This window comes from Oratosquilla oratoria, chromosome 18, assembly GCF_046742065.1.
Source record: "Oratosquilla oratoria isolate Oo_2021 chromosome 18, ASM4674206v1, whole genome shotgun sequence".
NCBI lineage: Eukaryota > Metazoa > Arthropoda > Malacostraca > Stomatopoda > Squillidae > Oratosquilla > Oratosquilla oratoria.
Genome location: NC_134794.1, coordinates 17,471,697 through 17,492,015, shown reverse-complemented (window position 1 = coordinate 17,492,015; position 20,319 = coordinate 17,471,697). Strand labels below are relative to the sequence as shown.

The 20,319-nt window shown below is 38.9% G+C and overlaps 1 protein-coding gene across 11 annotated transcripts in view; it reads right to left on the bottom strand.

Moving 5' to 3' along the window:
* LOC143035097 (uncharacterized) overlaps positions 1-9,651 on the bottom strand; it is a 149,382-nt gene extending 139,731 nt beyond the window's left edge. For 10 of the 11 annotated variants that reach the window (XM_076201654.1, XM_076201653.1, XM_076201650.1 and 7 more), the window contains exons 1-2: positions 9,521-9,651; positions 5,444-5,538 (exon numbers count right to left, since the gene is read on the bottom strand). In XM_076201654.1, coding sequence (XP_076057769.1) covers positions 5,444-5,527 — 84 coding nt within the window. In that variant the 5' untranslated portion in view covers positions 5,528-5,538; positions 9,521-9,651. The remainder of the gene's footprint in view (positions 1-5,443; positions 5,539-9,520) is intronic. The other variant, XM_076201645.1, reaches the window with a different exon arrangement.
* Positions 9,652-20,319: the final 10,668 nt, after the last annotated feature.

Sequence of the window (20,319 nt, the reverse complement as noted above, 5' to 3'; positions counted from 1 at the left end):
TCACCCACACCCATTCCTCACCCTCCCTTCCATGCATCACAACATTATCCATACATAATTGTATACTACAATTAGGCAAATACAACTATTCTCCACTCACCCCTATCTTCTATCTTCTCCCTTCCTTCCTCAACAGACATTCCCCTTTTTCCAATACCCCTTTTACCCCATCCATCCATCCATCACATCCTAGGTCGACCTCTTATGTTCACTCCTTCCACCCTTCTTTTACTAGTCCTTCTTCACTCATTCTTTCCATGTGTCCAAACCATCCCAACACTCATAAATCCCATCTCCCTTTCCACCCCTGTTCTCCTCCCTCCTCACCCCCTTGTTTCTCACTTTATCCAGCCTAATAACCCCTTATGATAGAGTGAGCAGAACATCTCTATGGAAAATAATGGAAGAATTAGGAATACCACACAAGTACATCAGATTAACAAGAGCATGCTATTGAAAACACAAGTAGCATAGTGAGATGTGGGAGTAAAACTACATCACCTTTTCAGATAGATGACCTAAAACAAGGATGCATACTCACCACTGTTATTTAATCTGGCAATGGAAAAAATAATCTGATGTAGTATGAATGGGAGAGACAAAGGAATAAAATTGGAAGATATAACCATAAAACTATTAGTGTATGCTGACGACCTTGACATCATGATAGAGAATCTAGCAGAAATGGAAAACCTGGCAGCACTCTTTAATGAAGGTAGCAAGAGAATCTAATTTGCCAGAAAGGGTACAGATTGTGGGATTGGACATAAAGAGTGTTAAAGATTTTAAATACTTAGGAGCAAAGGTGACCAGTGACAGAAGAACAAAACAGGAAGTGGAAGCCAGAATCGGAGCAGGAAATCAATGTTACTAGCCTAATAGAATTGTTTAAAAAAAAAAAAAGGTCAATATCAAGAACAACAAAACTGAGACTGTACAACTCAATAGTGAGACCAGTCATATTGTACAGCTGCGAAACATGGGCCCTTACAAAAGCTATGGAGAAGTTTGAAGTTCTAGAAAGTAAGATTTTATGGAGAATTTTAGGACCTGTGTATCACAACCAAAGGCAAAAATGGAGAATAAGACATAACTGGGAAATTTGAGAACAAAACAACCCCATATTAAAAATGTAATAAGATTAAAAAGACTGAAATTGGCAGGACATGTCACAAGGATGCAAGAAGATAGATGGCCAAAGAAAGTGCTCAATAGTGGAATGCATGGAAGATGACCACTTGGACGACCTAGAAAAGACTGGAGGAGATGCATTAAAGATGTGCAGATATAAAGAATAGTACCAAGAGAATGGAAGGAAGAGGTGGCAAAGGACAGAAAGACATGGCGAGACGCTTCAAAAGTGGTTGTAGATCACCAAGTGGCCCGAAGACAAGCAAAGTAGGAGTAAGAAATAACCCTCATAATACTTCTCGAGCATTTCATCTCAAACACATTTAAACTTTTCCTCTCTTATGTTCCATGTTTCTGGCCCATACAGTACTGTTGGCACAATCACTCCTTCATACAATCTCCTCTTAGCATCTATTCCCAAATGTCTATTTCTCATTACGCTGTTCAATTCACCAAGGCATTTATTTGCTTCTCTCAATCTACATTCTACCTCCACCTCCATTCCTCCCTTTCCTGCCACATTTGCACCCAAGTATCTAAAACTGTCCACTTCCTCCAGTCTCACTTCCAATTTGCTATCATCCTCTCCCATTGTACATCTCATCACCTTACTTTTACCCACATTTATCTTCAACTTCCTTCTTTTGCACACCTTCCCAAACTCCATTACTAACTCCCTCCTCTGATCCTGCTACAAGTGCCATGTCATCAGGAACCAACAGCTGGCTTATCTCCCATTTTTCTCCATCTTCTTTAACCATCTCCAATCCATGACCCACTACCCTTGCATTTACCTTTTGCACCACCCCATCCATGTATAAATTGAACAACCTGGGTGACATAACACATCCCTGATGAAGTCCCACCTTTGCCTCGAACCACTAACTCTCTCCATTTCTAATCCTAACACACACCCTACTGCTCTTGTAAAAATCCTTAACTGCTCTAAACAGCTTTCCCCCTATCTCATATATCTGCAATACTTCCCACAGTGCCATCCTGTCTACTCTGTCATAAGCCTTTTCCAGATCCATAAAAGCCAAAAAACATCCTTACCTTTTCCTATACCTTTCTCACATATGTCTTACCACAAAAATCTGATCTTCGCAACCCCTACCTGTCCTAAACTCACACTGATCTTCACCAATTACTCCCTCTGTTCCTCTCCTAATCCTCTCAATCAAGATCATCCCATAAGCCTTCCCAACTAGCCTCAACAAGCTGATCCCTCTGAAACTACTACACTCGCATTTGTTCCCTTTTCCCTTGTAAAGTGGAACTATACAGGCACTCCTCCAGCACTCTACCCTCTCTCCAGCAAACATTAAATAACCTCACCAGCCAGTCCACCATCACTCTACCTCCTTTTTTTTAGACACTCTGCATGACATCCATCCAGACCAGGTGCCTTACCTGCTCTCATCATCTTAACAACTGCCTTCACTTCATCTTTCCTTCTTTCTCCTTCGTTTCACTCACTCATTACCGTCACTTTCTTAGCACTTCACACTGCAACTACATTTCCCTCCCTCTCCTTCACATTTAGCAGCTCCCTAAAATATATTTTGCATTCTTATTTTTACAATAGTTTTTTATATTGATGTTTGAATTTGTAGTCTCACCATAAATAAATAGTTTATATCAAAATTTGAAATTACTCTGCTTATTACGTATATGCTCACATATTCATATTTCTTAATTACAACCAAATTTAACAAATTTATAGCGTTTATTCAGTGATACATGTATCTATAGGTAGGTATGGGCCTAATATTACAATATTTGCATTCCTACATGGCATGGGTGCAGACACTTATTATACAAGGGGGAGAGGGGCTTCAGCCCATCCCCTAAAACTGAGAAAAGTATTAATACTGTATGTATGCAGTTCCCACTGCAGCTACCTTTCCTTCCCTATCCTCCTTCACATTTAGCAACTCCCTAAAATATTCTGCCTATCTTCCCCTTACTGCCATCTCTTCCATTATCATCTCTCCATCTGTACCTTTTACCTTTTCTTCCCTACTTGATTCGCCTCCTCTTCCTCTCTTAATTTCTTTCCAAAACATCTTTTTATTACTTTCAAAATTTTCTGTCATACTCCTAACCCATTTCACATCTGCTCTCCTCTTTGCCTCCTTTACCTTTTGCTTTACTTCTCTTTTCTTTTCTTTGTACGTCTCATATGACTCCTCCGTCCTCTTTTGTAACCAATCTGTGAATGCTCGCTTCTTCTCTTCTACAACCTTCTTTGTTTCCTCATCCCACCATTCACTACCCTTTCAGTGGGAAATGCGAAGAAAATGAGAGTGATGAGTGAGGAGAATGGAGGAGAAATAGGGAAGGATGAGGTGAAGGCAGTTGTAAAGATGATGAAAGCAGGTAAGGCACCTGGTCTGGATGAATGCCATGCAGAATATCTGAAAAAGGGAGGTTCAGTGATGGTGGACTGATTGGTGAGGTTATTTAATGTTTGCTGGAGAGAGGGTAGAGTACCGGAGGACTGGAGAAGTGCCTGTATAGTTCCTCTTTACAAGGGAAAAGGGGACAAGTGTGAATGTAGTAGTTTCAGAGGGATTAGCCTGTTAAGTGTACTAGGGAAGGCTTATGGGAGGATCTTAATTGAGAGGATTAGGAGAGGAACAGAAGGAGTAATTGGTGAGGAACAGTGTGGATTTAGGACAGGTAGAGGTTGTGTAGATCAGATCTTTGTGGTAAGACAGATATGTGAGAAAGCTATAGGAAAGGGGAAGGATGTTTTTTGGGCTTTTATGGATCTGGAAAAGGCTTATGATAGGGTAGACAGAAAGGCACTGTGGGAGGTTATGCACATTTATGGGATAGGAGGAAAGCTTTTGGGAGCTGTCAAGAGTTTTTATGAGGGTAGTAGAGCTTGTGTCAGGATTAGAAATGGAGAGAGTGAGTGGTTTGAAGTAAAGGTGGGACTTCGTCAAGGATGCGTTATGTCGCCCTGGCTGTTCAACTTATACATGGATGGGGTGGTGCGAGAGGTGAATGCTAGGGTAGTGGGTCAGGGATTGGAGATGGTTAAAGAAAATGGAGAAAAGTGGGAGGTGAGCCAGCTGTTGTTTGCGGACGACACTGCGCTTGTGGCAGGGTCAGAGGAGGGATTGAGGAAGCTGGTGGCAGAGTTTGGGAGAGTATGTGATAGAAGAAAGCTAAAGATAAATGTGGGTAAAAGTAAGGTGATGAGATGTACAAGGGGTGAAAGTGGCAGTAGACTGAAAGTGAACATTAAGGGAGAGCGACTGGAGGAAGTGGATAGTTTTAGATACTTGGGTGCAAGTGTGGCAGGAAAAGGTGGAGTGAAGGTAGAGGTAGAATGTAGATTGAGAGAAGCGAGTAAATGCCTTGGTGGATTAAAGAGTGTAATGAGGAATAGACATTTGGGAATGGATGCTAAGAGGAGACTGTATGAAGGAGTGATTGTGCCAACAGCATTGTATGGGGCAGAAACGTGGAACATAAGAGAAGAAGAGAGGAGTTTGAATGTGTTTGAGATGAGGTGTCTGAGAAGTATGGTGGGGGTTACTAGGCTGGATAGAGTGAGAAATGAGGAGGTGAGGAGGAGAACAGGGGTGAAAAAGGATTTGGGAGATAGGGTTGATGAAAGAATATTAGGATGGTTTGGACACATGGAAAGAATGAGTGAAGAAAGACTAGTAAAAGAGGTATGGAAGGCAGATGTGGAGGGAGTGAACATGAGGGGACGTCCTAGGATGAGGTGGATGGATGGGGTGAAGGGGGCTTTGGGGAAGACAGAGGTGAGTGGAGAATGGTTGTATATGGATGATGTTGTGACTGCATGAGGAGGAATGGGCGGGGGGTGGGGTAGTAGGTGTGAGTAAATTTTGACGCAGCCCGAAGGGATTTCTCCCCGTCCTCTCCTTATATGCAAGGGGGGACGGAGAGGGGGGTCGCCGATTAAATGAAGTGGCCTTGCTGTGGATGTGCTGTGTCTTGCGACACTGCTTCTGACCCAGGGCGGTGGGCAGGGTGCAGGGATGACCCGTCATCCAGGAGGTGCTCAGATGAGAGGGAGGGTGGGAGGGGTGTGGAGTGTATTTAGGGATGAAATGGGTGGGAGCGTTTTTATGCCTTTCCCTTTTTGGCTACCTCCCTTGGAAGGGGGAAAAAGCCTTGGTATATGTATGTATGTATGTATGCATGCAGTTACTCACACACCCCAAAAATTGTGTGTTCACATCCTTGCTAAATGATCAGTTGGTCAAATAAATTTAAACAACATTTTGCAAGAAAATGCATATATACATGTAAAATATAGCTATACCTGTCCAGTTTTTTTTCCATGCTGTTGATCTCTTTCTTCTTGTCTGTGAAGAGAAAGAATATAATCTGGGCTGTCAAAGTCCATTGAGGCCTTTTCTGCAAAATAATTAAAATACTGTACAAATATTTCTATGCATATGTATTAGATATACTACACTGCTGCATAATATGTACATACTATGCAACTGCATTATGCTAAGCCAACAAGACACTTAAAAATATGAAAACATATCACAGACTGACACAAATGGTAGACCTATTTGAAAAAGTAGGTACCGTAAGTTGGCAAGGAGTGAACATTACAATAAGATATGGATAAAAAGAGAAATGAGTATTGAGGAATTAGAAAAAGAGAAGACACTAAGAGATGAAGCTAAGGAAAAATAATGCCAAGAGAATGGAGACCAAAAACAAGGAATTCTATTGGAGAGTAATCAACGTGAGACTGAGAAAATGGTAGATCAGAATGGGCGAACCAAAGACAGAAAAAAGATGGAAACAAAAAATTTGAAAGTGGCCGATACTAACATTGACGGATTAATTTCAGGACTCAATGAACTCAATGATTACCTGTTAGAAGAAAAACCAGACATAATGGGAACTGTGGAGACGAAATTAAGGGGTTCAATGCCACCCATCAATGTTGGACAAGGGCTATACAATTGCTGGATTAAAAACAGACGGGAAATAGTGAGGAGGAATCATGTTCTTGGCCAAGAAAAACTTGAATGTGACAAGAATTACGGAGGGCAAAGGTAATGTAGAACTGATGATGATAAAAGCGAAGACAAGGACATGAAAAGTAGAAAGTTTGTGGTGACTTATGTGCCCCCAAAAATGAATGCTTGGAAAGAGAATTAGCATATGAAAATGCTAGAAGATACAAGGCATTCATTAAATGAGAAATGGGCAGAGGTAACCTGGTAATTACAGGGGCTTTAACTGTAGAGAAATTTGTTGGGAGGACATGACAGTGAAAAGCAGGGAAGACTTGTGGGGTAATTATGGGGGACTTTAACTGCAGAGAAATTGGTTGGGAGGACATGACAATGAAAGGGTAATATATTACTGGACATGACCAAGGAATATATGACACAGTGGGTCAGTGAAAACACCAGATACAGAAATAATGAGGAGCCATCAAGACTAGATTTAATATTTACAACAGAACCTGAAATTGTGGATAAAATTCAATATAAGACACCAATTGGAAAGAGTGACCATATACTTACTGAGACTGAACTAAAGGAAGAAATATACATGGAGAGAAATGAAAAGCATAGTTAAGGAAGACTGATGTACAACAAAACGGACTTTGGAAAACTAAAGAAATTCCTTCAGAATGCAAATTGGGAAAAATTTTACATGGAAGAGATAAAAGTGGAAGAGAAATGGGATATCTTGATGGATAATTATGAAGGAGTGAATAGGCACGTACCAAGACAGAAGCTAGAGTGTACATTAAATCCTGGTTCAACAGAAGATGCAGTGAGGCAAAAGAAGAGACAAAGCTTGGAAAAGATTGAGAAAAGATAATTAAAAAAAAAAAAAGTAAAATGGCAAATATATATGAAATATAGAAATGAGTATGTAAAAGTGCAAAGAGAGGAAAAAAGGAACTATGAAAAAGACATAGATAAATGCAGAGCAGCCCAAACTATTATATACATATGTGAATGGTAAACTTAAAAATAAACAGGAAATGTGAAAGTATGCCAAGGAAATATAGAATACACAGAAGATCTAGAAATGGCCAATGAACCTCGATATTGAAAGAGAACAGTTAGATTACAAGTAACGTGAATATGATAGCTCACAGTTACATCAGATATTCCTTTGTAAAATTTCAATGTACCCAAAATTTAATGTAATACATATTTACTGTGATGGGTCTGTTGTTGGTGAAAAAGCTGAATGTGGTATTGTGATTAGGGAATTCTTTGAATAATGTACAAGTAATGAAGAGCGATACTCCAAAAGAATAGAAGGTACAAACTCCAGCACCACTGCAGAAAATTGCTATATAAATGGGAAACAATAGGAGGCATACATGGAAAACTATTGAATTGGATGAAGGATTTCCTACATGGAAGAAAAATGATAGTAGTGCTCGGAGACAAATATTCAAAATGGGAAGAAATGAGTTGTGGCGTCCCACAGGGGTCAGTAATAGCTCCGATAATGTTTGCTATATATGTGAATGACATGGACAAAAGTATTGAATGTTATATGAACTTTTTGCAGATGACGCAAAGTTATTAAAGAGAATAAACTCCGAAATAGACTGACTCATTACAGAGTGAGCTGAAAGTCTCAGAGTGGAGCAAGAGATAGGAAGTAGAATTCAACATCAAGAAATGCATTATAATCGAATTTGGGAAAAACAAGAATAGGATGATATCAGGACAGTATAAAATGAATGAAAAAGAAGTAAAGAAAGAAAATTCTGAAAGGGACCTAGGAGTAATCATCACCAAAGACATGTCATCAGATAAATAAAATAGTTGGAGAAACAAAATTTGTTGAGATCAATAAAGGTGGCCTTTAAATACCTGGATAACCAAATTATAAAAAAATATTACAAACACTGATAAGGCCAAAACTGGAATACCCAGCACTGATATGGTCACCCAGTACAAAAAAGAATATAAGAAAATTAGAAAGAATACAAAGAGCAATGACAAAGATGGACCCAACACTTTCAAACCTGACATATGAACAAAGACTGGCCGAACTGGAATTGCCGACCCTAGAACAAAAGAGAATGAGGGGACCTACTAACCATCTACAGAATTATGAAAGGAAAAAAATGCCTTGATAGGGAGGACTTATTAAAGTGGGACAGAGGAAAAACAAGAGGACATGCAATGAAACTCAAAAAGGCAAACTACAGAAGAGACCTGGAAAAGAACAGCTTTCCACGCAGTGATAGATATATGAAACAAATTGGATGAAAAAATAATGTGTGCAAACACATTACAAGAAGTTAAGAACAAACTTGATCTTGCGAGATACAAAAAAGGGTCAACATGAGCATAGCTCCCTTTCCTGTAAAATACAATTAGGTACAACTAGGTAAATACACGCAATACATGAAAGTTTAAAACTAACGTCCAACATAGGAAAATCATTATATCTAATTGTAGATAGTCAGAGTGTATTACTTGTACTTAATTCAAAATTCCGTAGTGATGACAGCCTTGTTTTTAAGTGTAATAAAATGTTAATCAAGGTCACATGAAAGCCATTAAAATCAATCTAACTTTTGTATGGATACCATCGCACTTTGGAATATATATGAATGATGTTGCTGACGATTTGGCCAAACAAGGAACAGTCACAGAGAAAGGCATCATTGATATCAAAAGTGTCCCAAGTAAGGAAGAAATAAAACTGAAAACGAGAAAACAAGGAGATACTTGGGACCAGTCTCCCTATTAGTATTACTGACCAAACACAACCAAGGCCAGTTTTTGCTCAAATGCACAATTTGAATTTCATTTATGAAAAAAAAAAAAAAAAATAGCATATAGTTGAGCAAAAACCGTCCTTGGTCGGGTTTGGTCGGTTGTGGTCAGTAATTAGTGAGACATCTTGGGACCTAAAAAGAAAAAGAAAAAAAATGCAAAAGGAAGTAAAATTTGGTTACACTAATTTCACTTATGGACGGCACAACTGCACGTATGAGAAAACACTGTAATGAGATTAAGGTCAGGGTATAAATATCGCTGTGAATATTTAAAAACACTGGTGGGATTGCATGTAAACTGTCAAGAAAATAAATGCCTCCACTCATTACAACACCACATAATGGAATGCACAGAACTATGTGAACTTGGAAATGATGATATGAAAGAATGTTCCTTACAAGTAACAAGTATCTTGTATGATGACAAAAGAAAAGATTAAAACTCTCAAACAAAATGAAGTTATGAGACATGATTATTTATCATAAACAAATATATTGTTTTTAAAGCTGCAACATTTCATTTTAGTTGAGTGGGTGCACTAGTAAGCTGTGCACCCCTTTCGCTGTAATTACGAATTATGTTAATAAACACTAATAATAGTAACTTACTTGATCAAGCCCTGCTGTCTTGTTTACTACCTGTCGGTTCAATGTACGGTTACACCATGACAGGGCGTTTCGCTGCATCGCATGTTTATGATGTTATCAACCAATTTTTCGCTGCATAGTTTCCCTACACTAATAAGAAGAAACTTTATTTTGATTATAAAAATATGTGACCAATATGTAGGTGGAAATAAAACATGACATTACAATCAATGCACACGATGCATTAGTAACTTGTTGTATAAAGCATGCGTCCATAAATTCAAATTCAAATAGCAGTACCTGGAGCACTTTGTGATTGCTGCCGTCCACACTGCACTTTTACACTCAGCATCAGACCATGGCCATTTGCATTTTCAAAATTCATGTTGCACATGTTCCTTCCTAACAGTTTTGTATTATTTTAATTATTGATTATTTTAATTATTAATATTTATATGAACATGAGCTGCTTTATTAAACATATTTTTCCTTTTGCTTAGGGCCTACAGAAATGCGCTGTTGGATGGCCTTGTGGCACGTGCAGTTGTGCATATTACAAAATCATGTATTTTGTTCGGTTTCAATAAACATAATTGTAATTTGATAAGCCGCACCTATGTTATAAGCTTACTCTTTGCGCTAAATGTGAGCCCTGACAACATAAGTGGAATCCTGCAACCTGATTGCTTCGAGCTTTAAACGGAATATTTTGAATTTTGAAGTTTTTATTAATAAACCAAAACACTTGCAGTTTAACCGATTGTGTTTCCAGGGTCTGACGACGCGACCCGAGACTGGGTACTACGAGGTTGATGCCCCAGGGCCATAGCCAGGAATTTTTGGGAGCTAATCATGCTTTTTTTTTTTTAGGGGGAGCTGCCGTTGTACTGTACATACACAACTCGTGGTGCAGTTGGTAGAGTTCCCGGCTACCACTACGGAGGTCCGGGTTCGAATCCCGCCCAGGGCTGATATAATTTCAGTATCGATGCGCTGTGGGTTGTTACTCCAACTCTCGTGGTCGGAGAGTTGTGTGTGTGTGTGTATTTACCTAGTTGTATTTACCTAGTTGTATTTTACGGCAAGGGGAGCTATGCTCGTGGTGTCCAGTCTTCATATCTCATTTTATCTAAACTATTTTTAAATTCATCTATTGTTTTTGCACACACTACTTCCTCATTTAACTTGTTCTGTGAGGAAAGCTATTCTTTTTCAGATCTCTTCTATAACTGTCTTTCTTGATTTTCTTTCCATGTCCTCTTATATTTCTTTCATCCCATTTTATTAGATCCTCTCTATCAATAATTTCTATGCCTTTCATGATTCTGTAAATAGTTATCAAATCTCCTCTCTCTTCTTTGCTCTAGTGTCTAGCTCAAGTTTTGCTAGTCTCTCTTCATGTGATAGTTTTGAGAGTGTTGGTGCCAATTTTGTAATTGCTCTTTGTATTCTTTCAAGTTTTTTTTATACATTTTTTTTTGTATTTGGTGACCCCATCGTTGCTGCATATTCCAATCTTGGTATTATTATCAGAGTAATTAGTATTTTCTTCACCATTTCTTCATCCAGGTATGTAAATGCCACTTTGATTGTTCTTATTAAATTATAAGTTTCTCCTAAAATCTTCTTTATATGTTTCTCAGGTGACATATTATTCATAATAATAACTCCCAGGTCCTTCTCATCTTCTACTTTTTTTTTATTCCTTCTTCTCCCAATTTATATGATCCTTCTATTCTTTTTTTGCTTTTTCCAAATTCCATTATACTACACTTTTTGGTGTTGAACTCCATCTCCCACCTCCTACTCCATTCCCATACTTTACTGAGATCACTCTGTAGTGACTCACAATCTTCTTCCGTGTTCACTTTTTTTAACAGTTTTGCGTCATCTGCAAAGAAGCTCGTGTAACTTTCAATTTCTTCATCCATATCATTAATATATATAGCAAACATTATGGGGGCCAGAACTGTTCCTTGGGGAACGCCGCTTATTACTTCATCCCAGTTAGAGTGTTTGTCTCTTATCACTACTCTCATTTTTCTTTCTTGCAAAAAGTCTTCCATCCATTTAAGCAGTTTGCCCTGTATTCCTCCTTCGGTTTCTAATTTCAGCAACTTCTTATGTGGTACTTTGTCAAAAGCTTTTTTTAGGTCTAGAAATGCACAATCAGCCCATCCATCTCTTTCCTGTATTATATCTATTAGCCTTGAATAGAAACATATTAAATTGGTGACGCATGATCGTCCTTGTCTGAATCCAAACTACCTTGGATTTAGTACGGTTTTTTTTTCTAGATACTTCACCCATCTACTTTTGATAATTCTTTCACAGATTTTTGCTATTGAACTTGTTAGAGAGACTGGTCTATAGTTTGTAGGGTCCTCTTTATTTCCTCCTTTATATATAGGTACTATATTTGCTCTTTTCCAATCTTTTGGAACTTTTCCTTCTTTCAAGGAACTGTTTATTATGCTTTGTATTTTGTCTGCCAGTTCATTCCTGCATTCTTTCAAAATCCAGATTACATCAAGATTACTCAAGTGTTTCATTATTTCGTTCTTTGTTACTTCTATTTCTTTCATGGGGGGGACTTTCTCTTCCCATTCGATCTCTCCAGGTTGTATGTTCACCCTTGTAAACACCGATTTAAAATGCTTGTTCATAATTTCTGCCATTTCTATTTCCTCTGTGTATTCAACTCCTCCATGTCGTAATTTCTCTAATTCTTGTTTGTTTTTCAGTTTGTTGTTTACAAATCTGTAAAATATTTTTGGTTGATCTTTACATTTTTCTATGACATCTTTTTCATATTTTCTTTTTTCGTCTTTGCACACTTGTACATATTCATTTCTATAACTAGTATCTATTTTCAATTTTTCAGGTCTTTTGTCTCTCTTCCATTTGGTCCAAGCTTGATCTCTTTTGTCTTTTAACTCCCTACAACTTTTGTTGTACCAGCACTTTACATATTCTTTTTCTTGCTTTTGTCTTGGGACATACTTTTCCACTCCTTTTTTATATATATATTTTTTTTGTCAAAATATTCTATATCTCTTCTACTGTTGTATCTTCTTTGTGTATTCTTTCCCAGTTTTCATTTTGAAAGAATTCTCTTATTTTATCAAAATTTGTTTTTTCATACATCAATCTTCCTTTTCTATATTGTTCATTTCTTTCCATGTATTTCTCCTCATTTAGTTCTAGTTCTATCAATATGTGGTCACTTTTACTTATTGGTGCCTGGTATTCTATCTTTTCCACTATTTCAGGTTCTGATGTGATTATTAGGTCTAGTCTTGATGGTTCTTCTTCATTTCTATACCTAGTGTTCTCTTGAATCCATTGTGTCATTGTGTGGTCAATAATCATCTCAAGTAGAACATTTCCCCATGATTCTTCTCCACCCTTTACTGTCATCTCTTCCCAGCAGACTTCTTTGCAATTAAAGTCGCCCATCATAACTGTTCTTCCTCCATCTTCCATTATCTTATTTAATGTTATTCTTGTGTCTTCTAACATACTTTTATGTTCACTCTCTTCCCACGAGGCTGTTTTTGGGGGCACGTAGTTTATTACAAACATAAGAACATAAGAACATAAGAATAAAGGAGACTGCAAAAGACCATAAGGCCTACACTAGGCAGCTCCACATCCATCACCACCTGTTATCCCCATCCATAAAGTTGTCTAATCGTTTTTTAAAACAACTGATAGTTTCAGCGCTTACTACATGGTTACTAAGTTTTCCATTCATCGACCACCCTATTAGTAAACCAATTCTTGCCTATTTCCTTCTTAAATCTAAATTTGTCCAGTTTATACCCATTACTGCGAGCCCTGCCCTGTTGTTTTATTATGATGACCTTGTTTGCATCACCCTTGTTATAGCCTTTGATCCACTTGAACACTTCTATTAGATCACCCCGCACTCTGCGTCTTTCCAGAGAGTGTAAGTTTAGGTGCCTAAGCCTCTCTTCGTAAGGCAATATTCCGAGTCCTTGTATCATTTTGGTCATTCTTCTCTGTACTGATTCCAGTGAATTGATGTCCATTCTGTAGGACGGAGACCAAAACTGTACCGCATAGTCAAGGATGGGTCTAACTATCGCTAGATAGAGTTTAATAATTACCTCTGCACTTCTATTCGTTACCGTCCTAGCAATGAAGCCTAATGCTCTGTTAGCTTTATTCTGGCGCTAATGCACTGCTTCCTGGTTTTAAGGTCCGGACTCACCAGAACTCCCAAGTCCCTCTCGCACTCAGATTTTTCTAAACACGTGTTATCTAAGTTGTATCTATTTTCGGGGTTGTGTAGCCCTACGTTTAACACGCTACACTTAGAGATATTGAAGTTCATTTGCCATTTCACCGACCATGTTAACAGTTTATTAAGATCATCCTGCAGAATATGGGCGTCGTCTCCTGACCTAATTAGGCGTCCTATTTTAGTGTCGTCCGCAAACTTACTAACATCACTATTTAACCTATCGTCTAAGTCGTTTATATACATAATGAACAACAAGGGACCCAAAACCGAGCCCTGGGGGACCCCGCTAGTAACATTGCCCCACCTAGATTTTATTCCATTTATGGTGACCCGTTGTTTTCTGTTACTAATCCAAGCTCTAATCCATTCTAACACTTTTTCTCCTATGCTATGGGCTTTGATTTTATTTAGTAGTCTCTGGTGTGGCACTTTGTCGAACACTTTGCTAAAGTCAAGGTATATAACATCATAATTTTAATTGTTGTCTGCCGCCTTATATACTTTAGTGTAAAAGGACAGAAGATTAGTCACACATGACTTACCCTTGGAGAAACCATGCTGTGAATCACGAATTAAATTATGCCCTTCAATGTGTTCTCTGAGTCTATTTACTATTATTGATTCAAGCATTTTTCCTATAACCGATGTCAAATTGATTGGCCTGTAGTTGCACATAGACGATCTATCTCCCTCCTAAAAAACAGGAATAACGTTTGCCTGCCTCCAAGCAGTTGGAACAGAACCAGTGTCTACCGATTTATTGAATATTTCTGCTCTTGTTATCTCTGTCTTCTACTTCTATCATAATCATCTCTACTCTATTCTTTCCATATGTGACACACCTCACGTTTATATCCTTCTTAGTCAGGAACATAACTCCACCCCCTTGTTTTATCTCTCTGTTTCTAATCCAATAATTATATGCATTGTGTCCTATGCTATTGGGTGGTAGTGGACCTTTTAATTTTGTCTCTACAATTCCCATTATGTCCGGTTCTTTTTCCTTCAGATACTCGTTCAGTTCATTCAGTCCTGTTATTAATCCATCTATATTTGTGTAGGACACTCTTAACTTTCTGTTATTTCCATTGTATTTTCTGTTTCTTTTTTGTTTCTCTCTATTATGGTCCATTTCCTCACATTCATATTCACTACTCTCCAATAGAATTCTTCTTTTTCTGACTCCGTTCTGTTCTCGTTTTTTTTTCTTTAGCTTCTTGCCTTTTCATTTTTTCTTCCTCTCTTTCCTCTTTATTCATTTCTCTTTTTATCCATACCTTTTTACATTGTTCACTTGCTACTAGTTTCCCTGTTTTTGCTAAGATATTCTCTGCTGTTGTTTGTGACCTAAATTTAATCTTAATTGGTCTGGTCTTATCTGTACTATATTTTCCGAGTCTAAACATCTCTTCAATTTGTTTCATGATTTCAGGTTCATCTTCCTGAACTAATTCTAGTAAACTGTTTATTTTTTATTTTTCCTCTTTAATTCTTGTGGTTCTATTTTGCTTAAATTTCTCTTCCATTCCTAATATAATTATACATTTCTTTTTGTCTGCTAAGTCTCTTACTATATTCTCCTTCTGTCTCATCACTTTAATAACTGAGTCTTCAGTTTGTTCTTTCATTTGTTGCTTAATTATGTCAGTAAATGCAACTTTATTGTTTTCTTGGATTTTTTCCAGCCCTGTGCTTCCTTTGCTATGGGCTCTTTGCTATTTTTATTATTCCTCTTTAATTCCTCATTCTCTTCTTTAACTTCTTTTAACTGTCTTTTTAATTCTTCTATTTCTAAAGTTAAGTTTTTGTTCGCCTTCTCTAGTTCCTCCAATCTTTCAACTCTCTGCGCAATCTTGGCTACGTTACCGAACCCATTTTCCCAATGCTCGGTTATTTCATCAAGTTTTTCCTCTAGTCTTGCTAATCGGGGGAGGTTGGTATCCCCCCACCCTCTTTAAATCCCTGGAAACTATTATCTTCACCTTCCATTGTGCTGCTCTTTTCTATATTTCTAATCTTTACATTTTTGTTGATCCCGTCATCACCGAAATCATCGTCATCATCGGTCCGTCTTTTGTTTACAAGACGCCTGGCCTCCTGGACCATGTCCCCCTCTTCCTCATTTCCTTCCATTTCCCTCAATAATCCCTCCTCTTCTCCTTTTTTATCACTTTCCCACTACACCACGAGCTTTCCCCTTCCCTATAAATACAATAAGGTACTTCCTGGACGTTGAGATCCACGTAGATTTTCTTTTTTCTTCGGAACTCCAATTCTCGCCGTCCATCCGACGAAAGTATGTGTGTGTGTGTGCGTGTAAGGTCACAGCATTACCCATAGATCGGTCGTATACGAGCTCTGAGCTCTCTTACGGGAGGGAAATAGCTGTCTATCACAAGTCCAACATGTGATCCAAAGACCATAATGAATCCAACGACCATGGTGAATCACACGCGCGCACGCGCGCACACACATAGTAATAGACATTTGGAACAAGTTAGATGAGAAAGTGGTGTGTGCAAAAACAATACACGAATTTAAAAATAGTCTAGATAAAATGAGATATGAAGACGGGACACCACGAGCATAGCTCCCCTTGCCGTAAAATACAACTAGGTAAATACAACTAGGTAAATACACAAACTAGGGCTGTACCCCGCCGCCAGCCTCAAGACCTTCCCTTCCGCTCCCCCCAGTGGCCCTCCCTCCCTCCCTCCCTCTCCTTAACTTTTCTCATCGGTTTCCCTCCATTTCTTCTCCTTCTTTCTTCTCCTTCCTTTTCCTCTTCTCTCCCTTCTCTACCTGTATTTTCCCTCCCTAGTCTGATCTTCCTTGATTTTCCTTCTCCCCCTCCCCCTCTGACACGAATTTCCTGGACAGTGGAAGGAGGTGAAGGATGAGGGTGTGTGGGTAATACGTACCTTAAGTGAGTGATGAAGGGAGGAGGAGGATAGCTACAGTTGGGGAACCGAAGTCCAGGATATTTATATCACCATCCGGGACCACTCGCGCTTCCTCCAGCGAGCGAGCGTGAATGTAAATCAAAGAGGGGGGGGGGGGTGATGGGGCAACTCATTAAGTGAACCGTCCTAGGCTAATGAAACCCAGAACTCCTAATGTGAGTTTTAATGGATTAAATAATTCTATAATTAGACACTAGAATTATACTACTTATCATTAACAATGTGAGTTAACAATTAACTGGATTTCACATACATCCTAACTATTCCCTGCGCGCGATTCCTAGCTATAACTTATACTAAACCTTAACTTGTGTGTCTTGCGTGTGGAGACGTCTTCAATTGGTGTGGTCTCCTGCTGAGTTACGACCGGCGCGGCTCCGCTTCTGGTGGGGGCGGGAGGCGACGGTTTTCGTGTGGATCTGAGCGGGAAACTGACCGACTTCGTAGCTTGATGGTTAAGGACGGGCGCTGAGATAGGCTTTGTAAGCGACACTTCACCGACGTATTCTTGGTCAATCGCACCGCACCTTGTAGAGTTCTGGCGGGAAGGGACTGTACCCAAATCTCTTGACACTCGATCGCCACGCAAGGATGAAAATCCTTAATAGTCACATGAGGGAGGAAAGGACACGATTGGTGTATCCTTTACCATTACTAACCATCACCCACCACGCACGTGATCCACATGCTTGCAACAGAGCGAGACTTCCTCTTGCTTACCTTGCATTTCCCACGATATGCACCCCTAACACAGCACATTTGAAGACAAACAAGTATAGATGCCTAGTGTCACCAGACTAACGTATCATAAATCCTTTTATTATAACTGCCCTAGTGTATTACGCATAAACTAACATAGATATAATATACCTAACAATATCCACCAATTATACAACTAACCCTTATATATCTAAACCATCCCCAATCCATAGATTAACGAGACTAACGCCTTTGCTTACAGCAACCCTTCTAACCCTATATATTCTATGACATCCATGTAATGTTGCCAGAGCTGGAGTAGGTGAAGAACCTACTGCCAGAGGCCGGGTAGGTCACGAACCTACCGGCCGGAGGTCAGAGCTATCGTGCCCTAGGTCAAGGCCTGGCACTTATTGTATTTAGCCCAAAGGGCCATCCGATTTGTAGTGTAACCACTGAATATCTTGTTGTTTAATAAATAGAAAACTCCCGCTTTGGAGTCTATCTCGACACATTAAGACTTCCCTACGTAACCATATATAACGGTTACTCAACCATACCATAACGGTATACACTGGTGGCTCGCGGTGGCCACAACTACGTACCACACTGGTATACAACTGGCGGCAGCAGCGGTTCGCCCACGTCCTGAATAGAAGCGCCGTCATCAGCCATACTACAAAGGTTACACAACCAATCCAACTGGCGAGCGGTACTCTATTCCAACCTCCGAAGATACAAGCCTACCTTATACCACGAAACACTGGTTTCACATATGCCTACCACAGAAGGCCGAATACATTCTTCAGTCATTCAAGCCACGCCTACCATTCAGAACATTCAGAAGGAGCAACGAAGAAGAAACCGTCTATCTTCGACTTCTCATATCTTCCTTCAAGCCACTTGATTCTATTCAGATCAGCCGCGCCTGCAGCTCAGACGACCGAGATCGTCTACTTCTCATCAACCGCATCAGAAAGCTAGCTCATCACTTCGTCAAGCAAGCAACACGTCTACCCACAGGCGCACAACCAACCACTCCCTTCGAGACGACAGTCAGAATTCTAAGATCGCAGCCTTGCATCAATCTTAGAATCGGTGGTGAAATCGAACCCATTCGATTTTGAACCACCTGGTGGCAGTACGCTACCATAGTCTCTGTAGACAGATATCTACAGCGACATAGAAGAACCGGTCAACTCTACACCGCACCACATCAAGACTCCAAACCAAGAGATAGAACTTCAAAACCACAGGTTTCCATTCACCCGAGAACAACGCGAAATCTGCAAGCTCAGCACCTCGGTAAGCATATCTAACCTCTATCCCTTCAAGCAATGAACCCAAGCTAATCACCTGTAGAGATCCAGCGCACCAACTCCTAGATCGACACGACGTCACGACTTCAGTCAACATACCGATGGACCCAGGCCGACGAGACACATCCGAGAGACAATCTCGTCCGCCACAAAAAAACTACCGTCACCAATCTCCGTGAGTATAAACCATAGACTCCCACTAATTCCCCCTTTTTTTATATATAATTCAGAAACCGGACGAGAAACCACCTCCACCCCCCCTCCCTCCAAGTCCACCCAGACCAGGAGCTTCGCAACTAGACCCGGACCCGCATCGAGTCAGCATTCTTGCCCTCAACCGCCACCCTTGGCGTACCGAGAATTGCTGACACTGCGATGTTCAGCGTCAGCTGGACGTCAACAACTTAACCCACGACAGTGTCACATTCACCAACAGAGCAGAACAGTGCTTCCAGAATTCAGCGCAGACCTGCGTTAAGTACCCCAAATTTATTATTCTTGTACATCATACACCCATAGTGTATATGCATAACAAATGTAATAATAATTTTAATTACAATTTTTTTTAAATGTAAATTAGCTCACGTAGAACTATCTATTAGTTACAATTATAGAAATTCAAAGTCCACGATAAACAAAACCTAATAATCAAAACATCCACTATGTAATTTTAACTTACAAATAATTTTTCAATTTTAACGTAGAATTAGAATATCAAAATGTCACCGCGAAGAAATCTCCCAGGCAGTCACCCGAAACATAGTAAATTAAGATAAATCAATATACAACGACAATTCCCAAGATGAACATAACCAACACTTAAAAATTATTCCCCCTTCGGACGCAGGACGTCATGCGATTCGATAGGATAGGTCCTCACGATCATTTACTTATAAAAAAAAAAAAAATTAAATATCTATACAATACTTCTCTACTTCCTTCCGACCGTGAAGCCCCGGAATAATACACTCAAAACCCCACCCACTCAAACAAAATGAATAGGCAATTCATACTATACATACATTAGAATAAATAAAAATATATTAATAGATAAATAAAATAAAATAAATTAACTGCCTTAAATAAATATAAATGTAAATTTTAGCCAATAACAATTCTCATAGATAACAAACTTGTATAAGTTTATATGTCTATAAAATGTTATATATGTATTTTTAGCTCTACAAAATCTAACATATTAATTAAAAACACACTAACCACTTAGGATGTCATGTCTTCAGTAAGCTATGACTGTAGTGAAATAGTACATTCCAAATAATATCTCATAGAAAAGAGATTATAAAAATAAATTCTCATTGAACAGAGAAACAAGTGTATGGTGAACAGTGAAATGTGTCCTCATTGAAAAGAGAATATACTAGTGTAAAATGTTTTGTACATAGCTTACTGAAAAAAAAAGATATGATAATATACGTAAAAAATCCCACCTTTTTACTCATTCAAACATATTTTGTTGATCAATATCACCCACTAGCAAACTTACAAATTATCATATATTATATTATATTCAATTAAGTATGCCATCCCCACTGTCACGACATTAACCCA